This window comes from Chiloscyllium plagiosum, unplaced genomic scaffold, assembly GCF_037043375.1.
Source record: "Chiloscyllium plagiosum isolate Xiang-an unplaced genomic scaffold, Cpla_swu_hap1 HiC_scaffold_15, whole genome shotgun sequence".
Lineage (NCBI taxonomy): Eukaryota > Metazoa > Chordata > Chondrichthyes > Orectolobiformes > Hemiscylliidae > Chiloscyllium > Chiloscyllium plagiosum.
Genome location: NW_028270153.1, coordinates 23,664,311 through 23,675,901, shown reverse-complemented (window position 1 = coordinate 23,675,901; position 11,591 = coordinate 23,664,311). Strand labels below are relative to the sequence as shown.

Sequence of the window (11,591 nt, the reverse complement as noted above, 5' to 3'; positions counted from 1 at the left end):
GATTGCACATACACAGAGCAATGAGATTGCAGATTTTGTTCTTATTTTGGTTTTCGGGCTGAATTTGCTCATTTTTTGAGTGTTGGTTTGATGATATCTCTATGTTTCCATCATGGTTTGAATCACTTATTTTCGTCCTTTTTGCATCAACACAAAATGATGTCAGTAAGATCCAGGGAAGTACAGTGGTTAAATAAAAATGGAAAATGCTGTAAATACTCAAGTCAGGCAGCATCTGTGGAGAGAAAAACATAGTTAACGTTTCAGGTCTGTGACCTTTCATCAGAAAGGAGGAAAAATAGAAATGTAATAAGTTTTAAGCAAGGAAAACATTGGGAAGTTGGGGGTTGGCTGGTCCAAAGGGAAAGGTTGGATAAAAGGGAGTGTTTGTTCTCGGGTGCAAATTTGTAGAAATTCAACAACAAAAGGCTTCATGATGCAAAAGCCAAAGTGAATGGGAATGAGAAAGAAATACAGGGCTTGAGTTTACAATCTTCTTGGGACTGGGTTGGCAGATGTTTGGGGGAGACATGTGGAACTGGCTTAAAATTGTTCCCATGCTGGATACTCATTTCCCAGTGCCTAGCTTCCCATCTCTTTCCTTGCCACATTGTAACAATGACAGCAGACCAGTACGCTTGAGAATTAACCGAGTCCCTTATGTAGCCAATTAGTAGTCAGTTAAGGATTTCTCCCAATACGCCGGGATTTATTCACAGTTAATAGCCAATGAGAGGATATGCCTCCTTTACCTCCTGCAGCCATTAGAGGCCCCTTCTCGGTCTTTCCTCACCTCCTGTTCAGCTTGTCACACCTCTTTTGAAGTCTTGCCTGCCTCAATCCCTATTCTTCCCTTAGATCCTGGGTTCCATTGCAGAACACTTTAAATGGGATGGACTGTAGTCCCAGCGGTGCCCACTGCTCCTTGTAGTGCTTCTGGGACTAGAGAAATGGTGACTATTGGAGCTGTCAGAGATGTGATTTCCTGGCTATATGGAGGCAGAGATCAGTGTCAAGTCAATTAACTGCCCAGCAACCATTAAATAGAGTCATACAGCACAGAAACAGACCCTTTGGTCCAATCAGTCTGTGCTAAACATAATCCCAAACGGAAGTAGTCCCACCTGCCTGCTCCTGGCCTATATCCCTCCAAACCTTTCATATTCATATTCTTATCCCAAATGTCTTTTAAACATTATAATTGTACCCAAATCGACCACTTCCACAGGAAGCTCATTCCACATGTGCACCAACCTCTGTCTAAAACAATTATCCATTTTTAAAAACTCTCTACTCTCACCTTAAAAATGTGCCCCCTAGTCTTGAAATCACCCATCCTAGGGAAAAGACCCCTCCCATTAACTCGATCTATACTCCATATTATTTTATAAACTTCTATGATAAGGTCGCATCTCAACCTCTTACGCTCCAGTGAAAAAAGTCCCAGCCTATCTAGCCTTTCTTTATAACTCAAACCTTCCATACCCAGCAACATCCTGGTAAATCTCCTCTGAACTCGCTCCAGTTTATATTTCTCTTCTTGGTGATGTGGGTATCCCATACCTCTCCCTTCCTCCATTAAAACTCAGTCCCAAAGAACTACCTTGATGAGTTACGAATGCTTTTGCGGATCTTCTATCTGGTCATAATAAGTGAATGAAAAAAAAGTCAGTAAGAAAATAAAATACAGAAAAAAATGGAGGGAAACCTGTATTTGAATCCAGAGGATTAATAAGTAATTAATAATTAAAAGGTGAGGTGTTGCTCATTATAATGCATTGTATTTCATTGGAATACTGCAGCAGCCTAGGAATGCCAGAGTGGGAGTAAGGTTGAGAATCAAAATGACAAACAACTGGAATCACTGAACTATGCTTGCAGACTGAACAGAAGTGTTTTGAAAAGCAGTCACCCCATCATTTGGGTCTCCCCTACATGGAGAAGGCCACACTGTGAGCAGTAAACACAGCATTGTAAACTGATAAAAGCACAACTCATTCATTTTCTTACTGCAGCATCCACAGTATTTTGCTTTCGTGGTTGGAGCATTCATTTGTTGAATTTGGTGGCATGAGTTTGTTTGCAATTAATGCTCACTGAGCTTGATTTGTTCAACCTGGCTGTGTACTTAGGGTAAAATAAATAAGCTGTAAAAAGAGATGGAAGCCAGAGCTGACGCATGGAATGGACATTTTAAAGCACTTTAAATAAAACCTGTTACATATGCAAAATCATCTCAGCATTGATCCAAAATATGACATACAGCAACTTTTGAAGTACATTTGTTATTCTTCAGACACATCCTATCTTATTATTTATTTCAAAATTTGAGATCGCATGGTATATTTTATTTAGAGTGACAAACATAACAACAAAATAGATAAGAATAAAAAGGAAACAGAAAACTAAAACAAAATGGTAGCAGACTGTGCGACTACTTTGACTCTTGTTTCCTTCATAACAAGAGTCATCAAGAATTATTTTGTTAATTTTTATTAATTAGGTCAAAGGCTGATTATGAATTGAAATTGTATGTCAAACAGTTGGAGGGAAATAGAAATGAAAGATAGTTGTGAACTTTAAGTTAGAGTTGGAGTAACATTTTTTGGGGATAGTTTGAACCTTCCCAGTCTCCAAAAGGAAAGGGGCTACCTGACAGGTCCAGAAGCTGCCTGTCCCTCAGACATAATGCACAACAGGGCTGGGCTAAATTGATGGAGAATGGGACTTTTGCCCCTCAGTGGGAGGAAATCCCACCCTCTGAAGATGCTAGCTAATCCACATCAGAATGGGGTCATAGGCATGGCTGAGATTGCATACAGTTCCAGTAGTTGGTCCCAATGGAACCACGGATCAGTACATAAGGAGCATCGAGCACTGTGGGTTTGTTCGCCTTATGGCAGTCAGATCTCTTAAGGGCTTTATTTAGACCATCTTGGGTTGATGCATACTTTCAGGTTTCTAAGTTGTTTTGTGGCTCCCATGCCACTGATCCATTCCATAGGAGTAATTACTTTCCTTATTACTTTCTTCTTTTACAGCTCTTTCATCTTTTCTTCCAGGCTGGCCTTGAGGATTGCTAAACTTTCCTCATACTGAAACTTGACTCATAGATGCTGAGCGGCTTGCACTTTTGTCTACTTTGTGATAGTAGTCTCCCAGAAGGCATCCCAAACCTGTAAATTCATTGATGTACTCCTCAATAGAAATTAATGTTTGAAAATCTGTTTTAGCACATTGAGAGTTACCAGTCCAAGCTTTTGACCTATTTTGGTTGAGATGAGTGGCCTTTGATTGCCAACTATGTTCTACAAATCCAGACATTTGTTTACATTACTGCACTGGGCTTGCAGAGTAATCTGTCTTCTTGGGTTGAGTATGGTGCCATCATATAGCCTTAATATTACTTCTGAGGGCTTCATTTTTGGATCAACATGTTGAGCCAATTCTCACAAGTCTGCAAAGGCCATGATGCTGGACAATACATTGGTGTCTTCTGACCTGATTTTGTTGACCTGATGTTGTTCTTCTGCAGTCATCATTACAACAGACCTAAATCATATATCATCAATCAACCAGACTGGATGAACAATTGGTTGGGTTAGGTGGTTTAAGGTGATTTGTCAGTATTTGCCATTTTTTTTCTCCATTGGTCATCTGTATTTCTTTTTGACCATGTAAATACACATTTGTTTGTAAAAGGGTTCAACTTCTTCCAGTGAGAACACTATCTTCCTCATGCTAGGTATGCCCTTTTCTCCTTTGCATAATATCCCCCATGGTATTTCCATCCTGCCCTTTGTCCATGAATGTTCTGCCCTTTGGGCCTAGAGTATCTATCAGTATAATGCAAAGGCTAGTCTGTTGTGCCATGAATTTCCTCCAGCTGCTCACTTACAACCTCAGTACTTCTGCACATGTCAAGTACTTTCCTGAAAAAGATATTCCCCACTCTCAGTAGACATGGACTTACTGCAGGTTCTCTTATGCCCATTGCAATCCTGTCTTTAATTCATCCCAGATCAGAATGACTCTCTTCCAACTCACAGAGTGAGTCTAGGTGGCTGTACAGATTGATGCAGCTACCGGTAGCTCTGTTATACTTGGGGCAGATGGTGGTCACAGAAAGGTGTGGGTGGGGCATTGGTGTGGCTGTACACTCCTTTCACTGTTTTTGCCTGGATTCTGTTTTGTGTTAATGAGATCAACTATCTCTTTCAAACTTGGGGCTTAAGTTGAACATGTATTGTTCATAAATTACAGCCACTTGGGACTCTAAGTGTACCTTCAAGACTTTTGAGTCTGTTTCTTTATGCTTTTCAGAGGGACTGAGGATGGATACACTTTGGAACCGTATCTTCCCAACAGTGATAAGTGAGTAGCAATGTGTAAAAGTTACTCTGACTTGTTAAACAGATCTATTGCTATTTCACAATTTTGCCATTGTGCATGCAAAGGCTGCCAATTTTGCTTCATATTACTTTTCATTTAAACTGGAATTTAGAGGGGTAACATAGCAGCCTTTCTCCTTCCCCTGATTACATGTTTCAGCTGTAACCTGTTTTCTTGTTCTTTTGAGAAATTTATTTCAGATGCTTTCATGACTCTGAACGTTCTTGTCAGCTTTATTTTTACACTTGTTCAGCACTTAATTTCAGTTTCACTTCTGACACCGTGTTTGGTGTTCAGAACAAAGCAATCTGATCGGAATGATGGCTTTGATAAAGTGTCTCTAAGATAGCTGCCTGCAGAGTGTGTGCCTCATGGTTGAGGTCACATGAATCTGGCAGACCAGGAAGCGCTTATGTACATGATTATACTTCAATCCACACAGTTTGGCAGCCAATCTCCTGGGAAGGTAATCTCTACTTGCGTGACTTTACCAAGATACTCCATTTGGAATGAGGAGGGAGTTGACTTTTAAAGAAGGCCCAGGGATTAAAACCCTTTTTAAAACAAAAAAAATCCCTGAATAGGTTAATTTCGAAACAAAATTCTGAGTTAACATTAGGATGCAATTGACTTATGTGGAAGAATGGTCCATTGGATCAAATGTTTTGAAGAAGTCCACCCTTACGCTAATTCTTAGAATGAAATCTCATCAATTATAAATTTTGGTACAACTTATTTACATTACTGATGTTTAAATATTCTTACAGAAACAAAATTGCAATAAGTTATCTTTTAAAATATAAAGTCTGATTTCAAAGGAATATATTTTATCATTACTCATAAATTATATTATTAAATTATAATAAAATTATATAAAGATAGATTTATGGGTAGACACTAAAATGTACATCAAAGAGTATACTATTTATTCTTGGTAATTCATAAATGTAACTTTTGCAAAGCAATTTTCCTTCAGGATACAACTTTATATTTCAAGTTGCTTTCAGCCATAAATGCTATAATGCAACCATAATATAAAAGACGGATTACTATTCAAAAGTTACTCTTCAAATAGCTGCTTAGCAACTTCTGAAGTATAAAATGGTTGGTATTAGAGTTGCGTTGTGATAGCCTGCTTTGAAATGACACTCAAATTAAAACATGTTTTGGGTGGTGTGGTGGCTCAGTACTTAGAACTGCTGCTTCATAACACCAGGGTCCCAGGTTCAATTCCAGCCTTGGGTGACTATCTGTGTGGAGTATGCACATTCTCCCATGTCTGCATGGGTTTCCTCCCACTAATCCAAAGATGTGCAGGTCAGGGCAAATTGGCCATGCTAAACTGCCCACAGTGCTAGGTGCATCAGTCAGAGGGAAATGGGTCTGGGTGGGTTACTCTTTGGAGGGTTGGTGTGGACTTGTTAGGCTGAAGGACTTGTTTACACACTGTAGGGAATCTAATCTAAAAAAAATGCATTACATTTTTGCAAAACAAAAAAGTTTGTGATATAGAATTGTAAATATATGCATTTGTTTTCTTTTTACATGACAATACCTGTTTTGACATTAATCTTTTTAACAGCAAAGGAGGAATGAATAACTTATTTCAATGGCAGTTGTGAGAGCTTTCAGTTCTTAGGTAAGAGATATCAAGCTGGAATAATGGGCTATATTAGAGAACACTTTCATGTTTATAGAGTATTTAAAAAAAATTTTTTTAGGTTTAAATAGCTTTTTGGTGTCTGAACAAAGGTTATATTTTGAAGTATTAAGCATAGATCTGAATAAGCAAAATCATATATGATAAATGTGAATGTCAGGATTGGCAAAAGCTAATCTGTAACATTCAATCATTGAAGTACTATAATTACAGAGTCCCCTACATGCATATCACTGTAAGTAAAAAACAGCTGAATTAGGTTTTAAACAGTATCCTTCAGTATTTTCAGAATGGCAACTTGGTGCAGTTTGATTAATGCATTTGAATATGGATTTATCAGAAAAAAAAATAATCAGTCACTGTCTGTGAGCAATCAGACTTTAAATAACTCAAAATGAAATTGAGGAATTATATGCAATCGCTGGCTCATAATTGTGTACAGTGGTCAGCTTCTTAGCAGATTTTTCAAAAATAATCAGAAACTCTTAGTATCACTGCATGCAAAAAGTAATTTTCAGTGTCTAATGCCTGTTGTAAAGCATGACTGGTAGGAATTACGAATGATGATTAATTCATACTGGGGTGAGGGGCAGATTGGTTGGGGTGCATCTATCGTGTTATTTTATAAACCTACAAAAACATAACAGAAACTCAATTTGAAACTGGTTTGTACAAATATAATTTGTACTTGAAATCCTGTGCTCTTTTGTCTGATGCACTTAGGCTGAAAACAAAAACACAAGGAAATCTAACGGAAACACCAGGCCACCACCTGACAATCTTTGCAAAGCTCTATTGTGAACTTATTTTTTAAAAGTTTCAGAGAGCCACTATCATGATTGCCCCCCAAAATTCCTGATCGTAATCATTAATCTTTTTACTTCCTCCCCATTCTATTTCAGCAATTTGCATTAGAACCTGCTAATACATAGTTTCCCTGGTGGCATTACTGGCCAAAGTATGATTGCTGGAAATGCTGTTTGATTTTCTGCTAAGTGCAGGTGTCTTTGCCTTTTGTCGCCTGTGAAGACAGAAGGAGCTAAGCGTTGAGAGGAAATCCTGCCTGAAGTTTGCAGAGACCAGGTTGTACAGGATAGGGTTGACAGTGGAGCTGACGTAGAAGAGGACATTTGTCACCATGTAGAAGTAATGATAGAAATCGTAGAGAAAGCTAGAAGAAGTAATAATAGAGGTTAGGATTATAAAATGCAGCAGAATCAATCACAAACATACATTAAGAAATAAATGTGCTAGAAATACTCAGCGGGGTAGTCTAATCAAGAATATGCCATCCAACATTTTGTAACTACAAGAGTCATTAATATAAAGGCAAGTTGCTGGAGAATTTCTCAAATGTATTCCACAGAATCCATCCAAAATTGTTGTAATCGGGAAGATGTTAACTGCAAACCATCAAACTGCATTAACATAAGATTCTCTTATTAAGGTTGGAAAGAGATTTAAAAAAAAAATTAGATCTGGTAGCCCCCTTCTACAAGGTTAACTCCTGGGTAAAGCAATCAACCACAAGGAACAGGAAATTCTTGTCAAATTTCTTCATGGTCTTTAACAGATGCAAAGTATCATTGGATTCTAATCTATCACAAATTAATCAAGTAGTATTACATCAGTCATAGTTTCCCATTGAACATTTAATAATCTCTGCTTACTTTCAACATCAAGATTTCCTTCATTTATCCAAATGAGCCTCCCAAGGGTTTGAATTTCAGCTACTATTCCATCAGCCCTTTTCCATTTGTCTTGTCCATCTCTAGTTGTCCTTGAATGAGAGTCTGGCTTGATTATTTAAAGGGCAATTACTGGAGTCGCATGTAGGTCAGTTCAGGTAAAAATGACTGACTTCTTCCTTAAAGCATATTAGTGAACCAGATGGGGTCTTGTCAGCATTACTTTTTTTATACTCTGGATTTATTAATTGAACTCAACCAGTGCCATGATGGATGTTGAACCCACTTACCCTGGGCATTGGCTTGTCCCTTTGAATTATTAGTCGGGTGACATTACTGTTACAGCACTATCACCCCTTATTAGCTGATATTGCCAGTAATTGATGGTCCTTCTCTCCTTCAAATCTGCTGTACTTGCCCATCATCAAAAAATATCAAACTTGACCCTACTATCCTTGTAAATGACCAAACCCCACCAAAATACCATTCATCCTCTGAATTATTTGATCCTGTTGTTGCTTCTAAAATCCATTCTAAAAATTTGATATTTGAATCTCTTCAAGAACCAACCTTTCTGTACCTGCCACAGTAACAAAACAATTTTTATCATGGACATCGTATGTGACTTTGGCACTGGTAAACTATTTCTCCTGTTCTTCTCAGCTTATCGTAACATCTGTCATGGTTGACCACACCCTCCTCCTCCCATAATCCCCCTCCAATCAGCAGTTGAAGGCACTCTACTTGCAAAGTATCATTCTTACTTATCCAGTTCCAGTCAACAAATCACCTCCAATGGCTTCTCTTTCTGCTCTTGCACCTTATCTCTGGTATTCTGTCAGGATCTACAGGATAATCCTGTGATCCAATCTTCTCTGTATCAATAGTATACAGTCTATCAGTGGTAATATAAGACCATAAGAAATTGGAACTGCAGGAGGCTGTTCAGTCGCTCGAGCCTGTTTCACCATGCAATAGGATCATGGTTGATCCAAAATTCCTCACATCCACTTTCCTGACCTTTCCCCAAAACTCCTGAATTCCCCACTGATAGTGAATCTATCTATCCTAGCATTGAAAACACAGAAGGCCTTTGCTCCCACTGCTCCCTGTAGCAAGGAGTTCCAAAAACGCACAATCATCTGAGAGAAGACGACTATGGTCTCTGGTCCTAGATTCTCCCGTGAGGGGAAGTATCCTCTCAGCATTTACCCTATCAAGAATCCTGTATGTTTCAATGAAATCAGCTCTCATTCTTCTAAACTCCAGTGATTGGCATCACAACCTGTTTAGCCATTGATCAAAAGGCAAAGCATCTATACTGGGGATCATTCTCAGTAAACCTGCTCAGAACTGCCTTCAATGCAATGATATATTTCCTTAAATAAGGGGACCAAAACTTCTCTCAGTTCTCCAGATGTGGTCTCACCAACACCTTGTACAGCTGCAGTAAGCATTCCTTGCTCCTATACTCTGAACCCCTTGAAATATGGGTGAATATTCCATCAGCCTTCCTGATACCTGCTGCACCTATGTTCTAGCTTTCTATATTTCTTGCGCAAATAGTTATGAACTCTGTGAACTATTCATATCCCACTCAAAACCTACCTTTCCACCAATGTTTATGTTGTTTGCAAATTTGGCTGCAGTACATTTTCTTTCTTGCTCCATGCCATTAATGTATATTGTAAACTGTTGCAGTCCGAGCATTGATCCTTGTGGAACCAACTGAACAATCTGGTAAACGGCCCCTTATTCCAACTCACTGTTTTCTGCCCATCACCTAATACTACCTCCATCACTGTGGGTTTTTATCTAATGACAAACTTTAGTGAGGTACCCTGTTGAATGCCTCCTGGAAGTCCAATTCCAACACATCTACTGAGTTCTCCTTTATCTATTCTGGTTGACACTTCTTCCAAACCTCTAATAAATTAATCAGACATGATTTCCCATTCACAAAGTCATGCTTGATTAATTGTTGATTTTCCAAATATGCTGCTATTACTTAGTTAATAATTGAATCCATTACTTTTCCAATAATAGGTGTTAGATTAATTGGCTTATAGTTACCCGCTTTTTGCATCCCTCACTTTTGAAATGGAAGTGTCACATTGGCAGTCTTCCAATCCTTTAGCAATTCTCCAGATTCTAAGGATTTTTGAAGACTTATAACCATGCATACATAATCTCTGTAACTATTGCTTTTAGGATCCTAGGATGCAAGCAAATCAGGGCCAGGGTTATTAACGGCTTTTAACCCCATTAGTTTGTCTAATACTACTTCTGTAGTGTTGGTGATGGTGAACAACATCATCTCTCCTCTCCCTGTCAACTGTCGAAGGCTAAACCAGAAAATTCAACTTTGGTGTCATATTTGATGATGAGATGAGCTTCCTACCACCCATGTGTGTCAGCACAAGGACTATTTCTATCTCCATAACAACACCCTGCATTGTCCCTGCTTTATTCAGTCACTGCTGAAACCCACATCCATTCCTTTGTTAGTTGACTATTTCAATCCATTTCTGGTTGGTGTCTCACATTCTACCTTTACTTAGTTTGAAGTCCTAACTTCACCCATTAATGTATTGCACGCTGATCCACATTGTCCTCTGGTTTTAAACAATGCCTTGATTTTAAAATTATCATGCTTATCTTCAACTCTCTTCATGCCTTGTCCCTCTGTAGCTCTGTAAGTGTCTTGAGCTCCATAGCTCTCTGAAATATGTGCTCCTGTCTAATTCTAACATTTTGAGTATCCTGATTTCAATCACTTCACATAGGTGCCTGTACCTTCAGTTACCAAGGCCTAATGAACTTCAATTCCCTTCATAAAGCTCATCATCTCTTTTATTGGTGGCTCAGTGGTTAGCCTTGCTGCCTCACAGTCCCAGGACCCAAGTTTGATTCCAATCTCAGCTGGCTGACTGTGTGGAATTTGTACATTCTCCCTGTGTTTGCATGGGTTCCCTCTGGGTGCTCTGGTTTCATCCCACAGTCCAAAGATGTGCAGACTAGGTGGATTAACCATGGGAAATGCAGGGTTACAGGGATAGGGTGGAGCTGGGTGGGATTCTTTTTGAAGGATTGGTGTGTACCCAATAGAACAAATGACTTGCTGAAACACTGTAGGGATTCAATGATTGCTGTCTTTTTCCCTTTAAGACACTCTGTAGAACCTGTCTCTTTAACCAAGATTTTAGTCATCTGACCCAACATCCCTTTTTTATGGCTCAGTGTCAAATTTTATTTGAAAACATTGTTGTAAAGCAAATTGACAATTTGAAACTATATTATAGGTACTATGTAAATATAACTTGTTGATAACTCAGAAGAAGTTCATCAGAAAAATTCAAAGAGCTGTCATAAAAGGAAAAATGACAATTTAGATCATTTTCTATTTGTTGGTTAATTTTCCATCTATGTGAATGAATATTGCTCGGATAAGCATAGCTCAAAAGTCAGCATTGGATCCACCTTTGGTTTTTCTGTATATATGCATACTTTTAAAATATCAATGATTGCAAAGATATAAAAAGGTAAGAAAAAACACTGAGAACTGCAAAAGACTTCAGGCAAATGGACTGATATGGACAGGGATGGCAAATGCAACTTAATGTCAATGAGCATTTGGGAAATACATATTGCACAAGAGAACATATTTAAGGGAAAAGTACTGAACAATATGAACGAACAGCAAGTCCTAGTGGCTTAAATGCTGTAACAGTGGGGAGGGGCATGTTGTGGTATTGTGGTGACGGTGCCGGGGTGATGGTGATGGTGATCCTAACAATTTGGGGATATGAGTTTGTTATGAAGATGTGGGCGTACTATACCTTTAAGAGAGT

General features: G+C 38.6%; 1 protein-coding gene across 1 annotated transcript in view; it reads right to left on the bottom strand.

The window, feature by feature from the left end:
* Positions 1-6,952: 6,952 nt before the first annotated feature.
* The window catches only part of ntsr1 (neurotensin receptor 1 (high affinity)), a 49,032-nt gene continuing 44,393 nt past the window's right edge, over positions 6,953-11,591 (bottom strand). Inside the window, exon 4 of the mRNA XM_043710614.2 lies at positions 6,953-7,223. Within this exon, the coding sequence (XP_043566549.1) occupies positions 6,974-7,223 (250 nt within the window). The 3' untranslated portion in view covers positions 6,953-6,973. The remainder of the gene's footprint in view (positions 7,224-11,591) is intronic.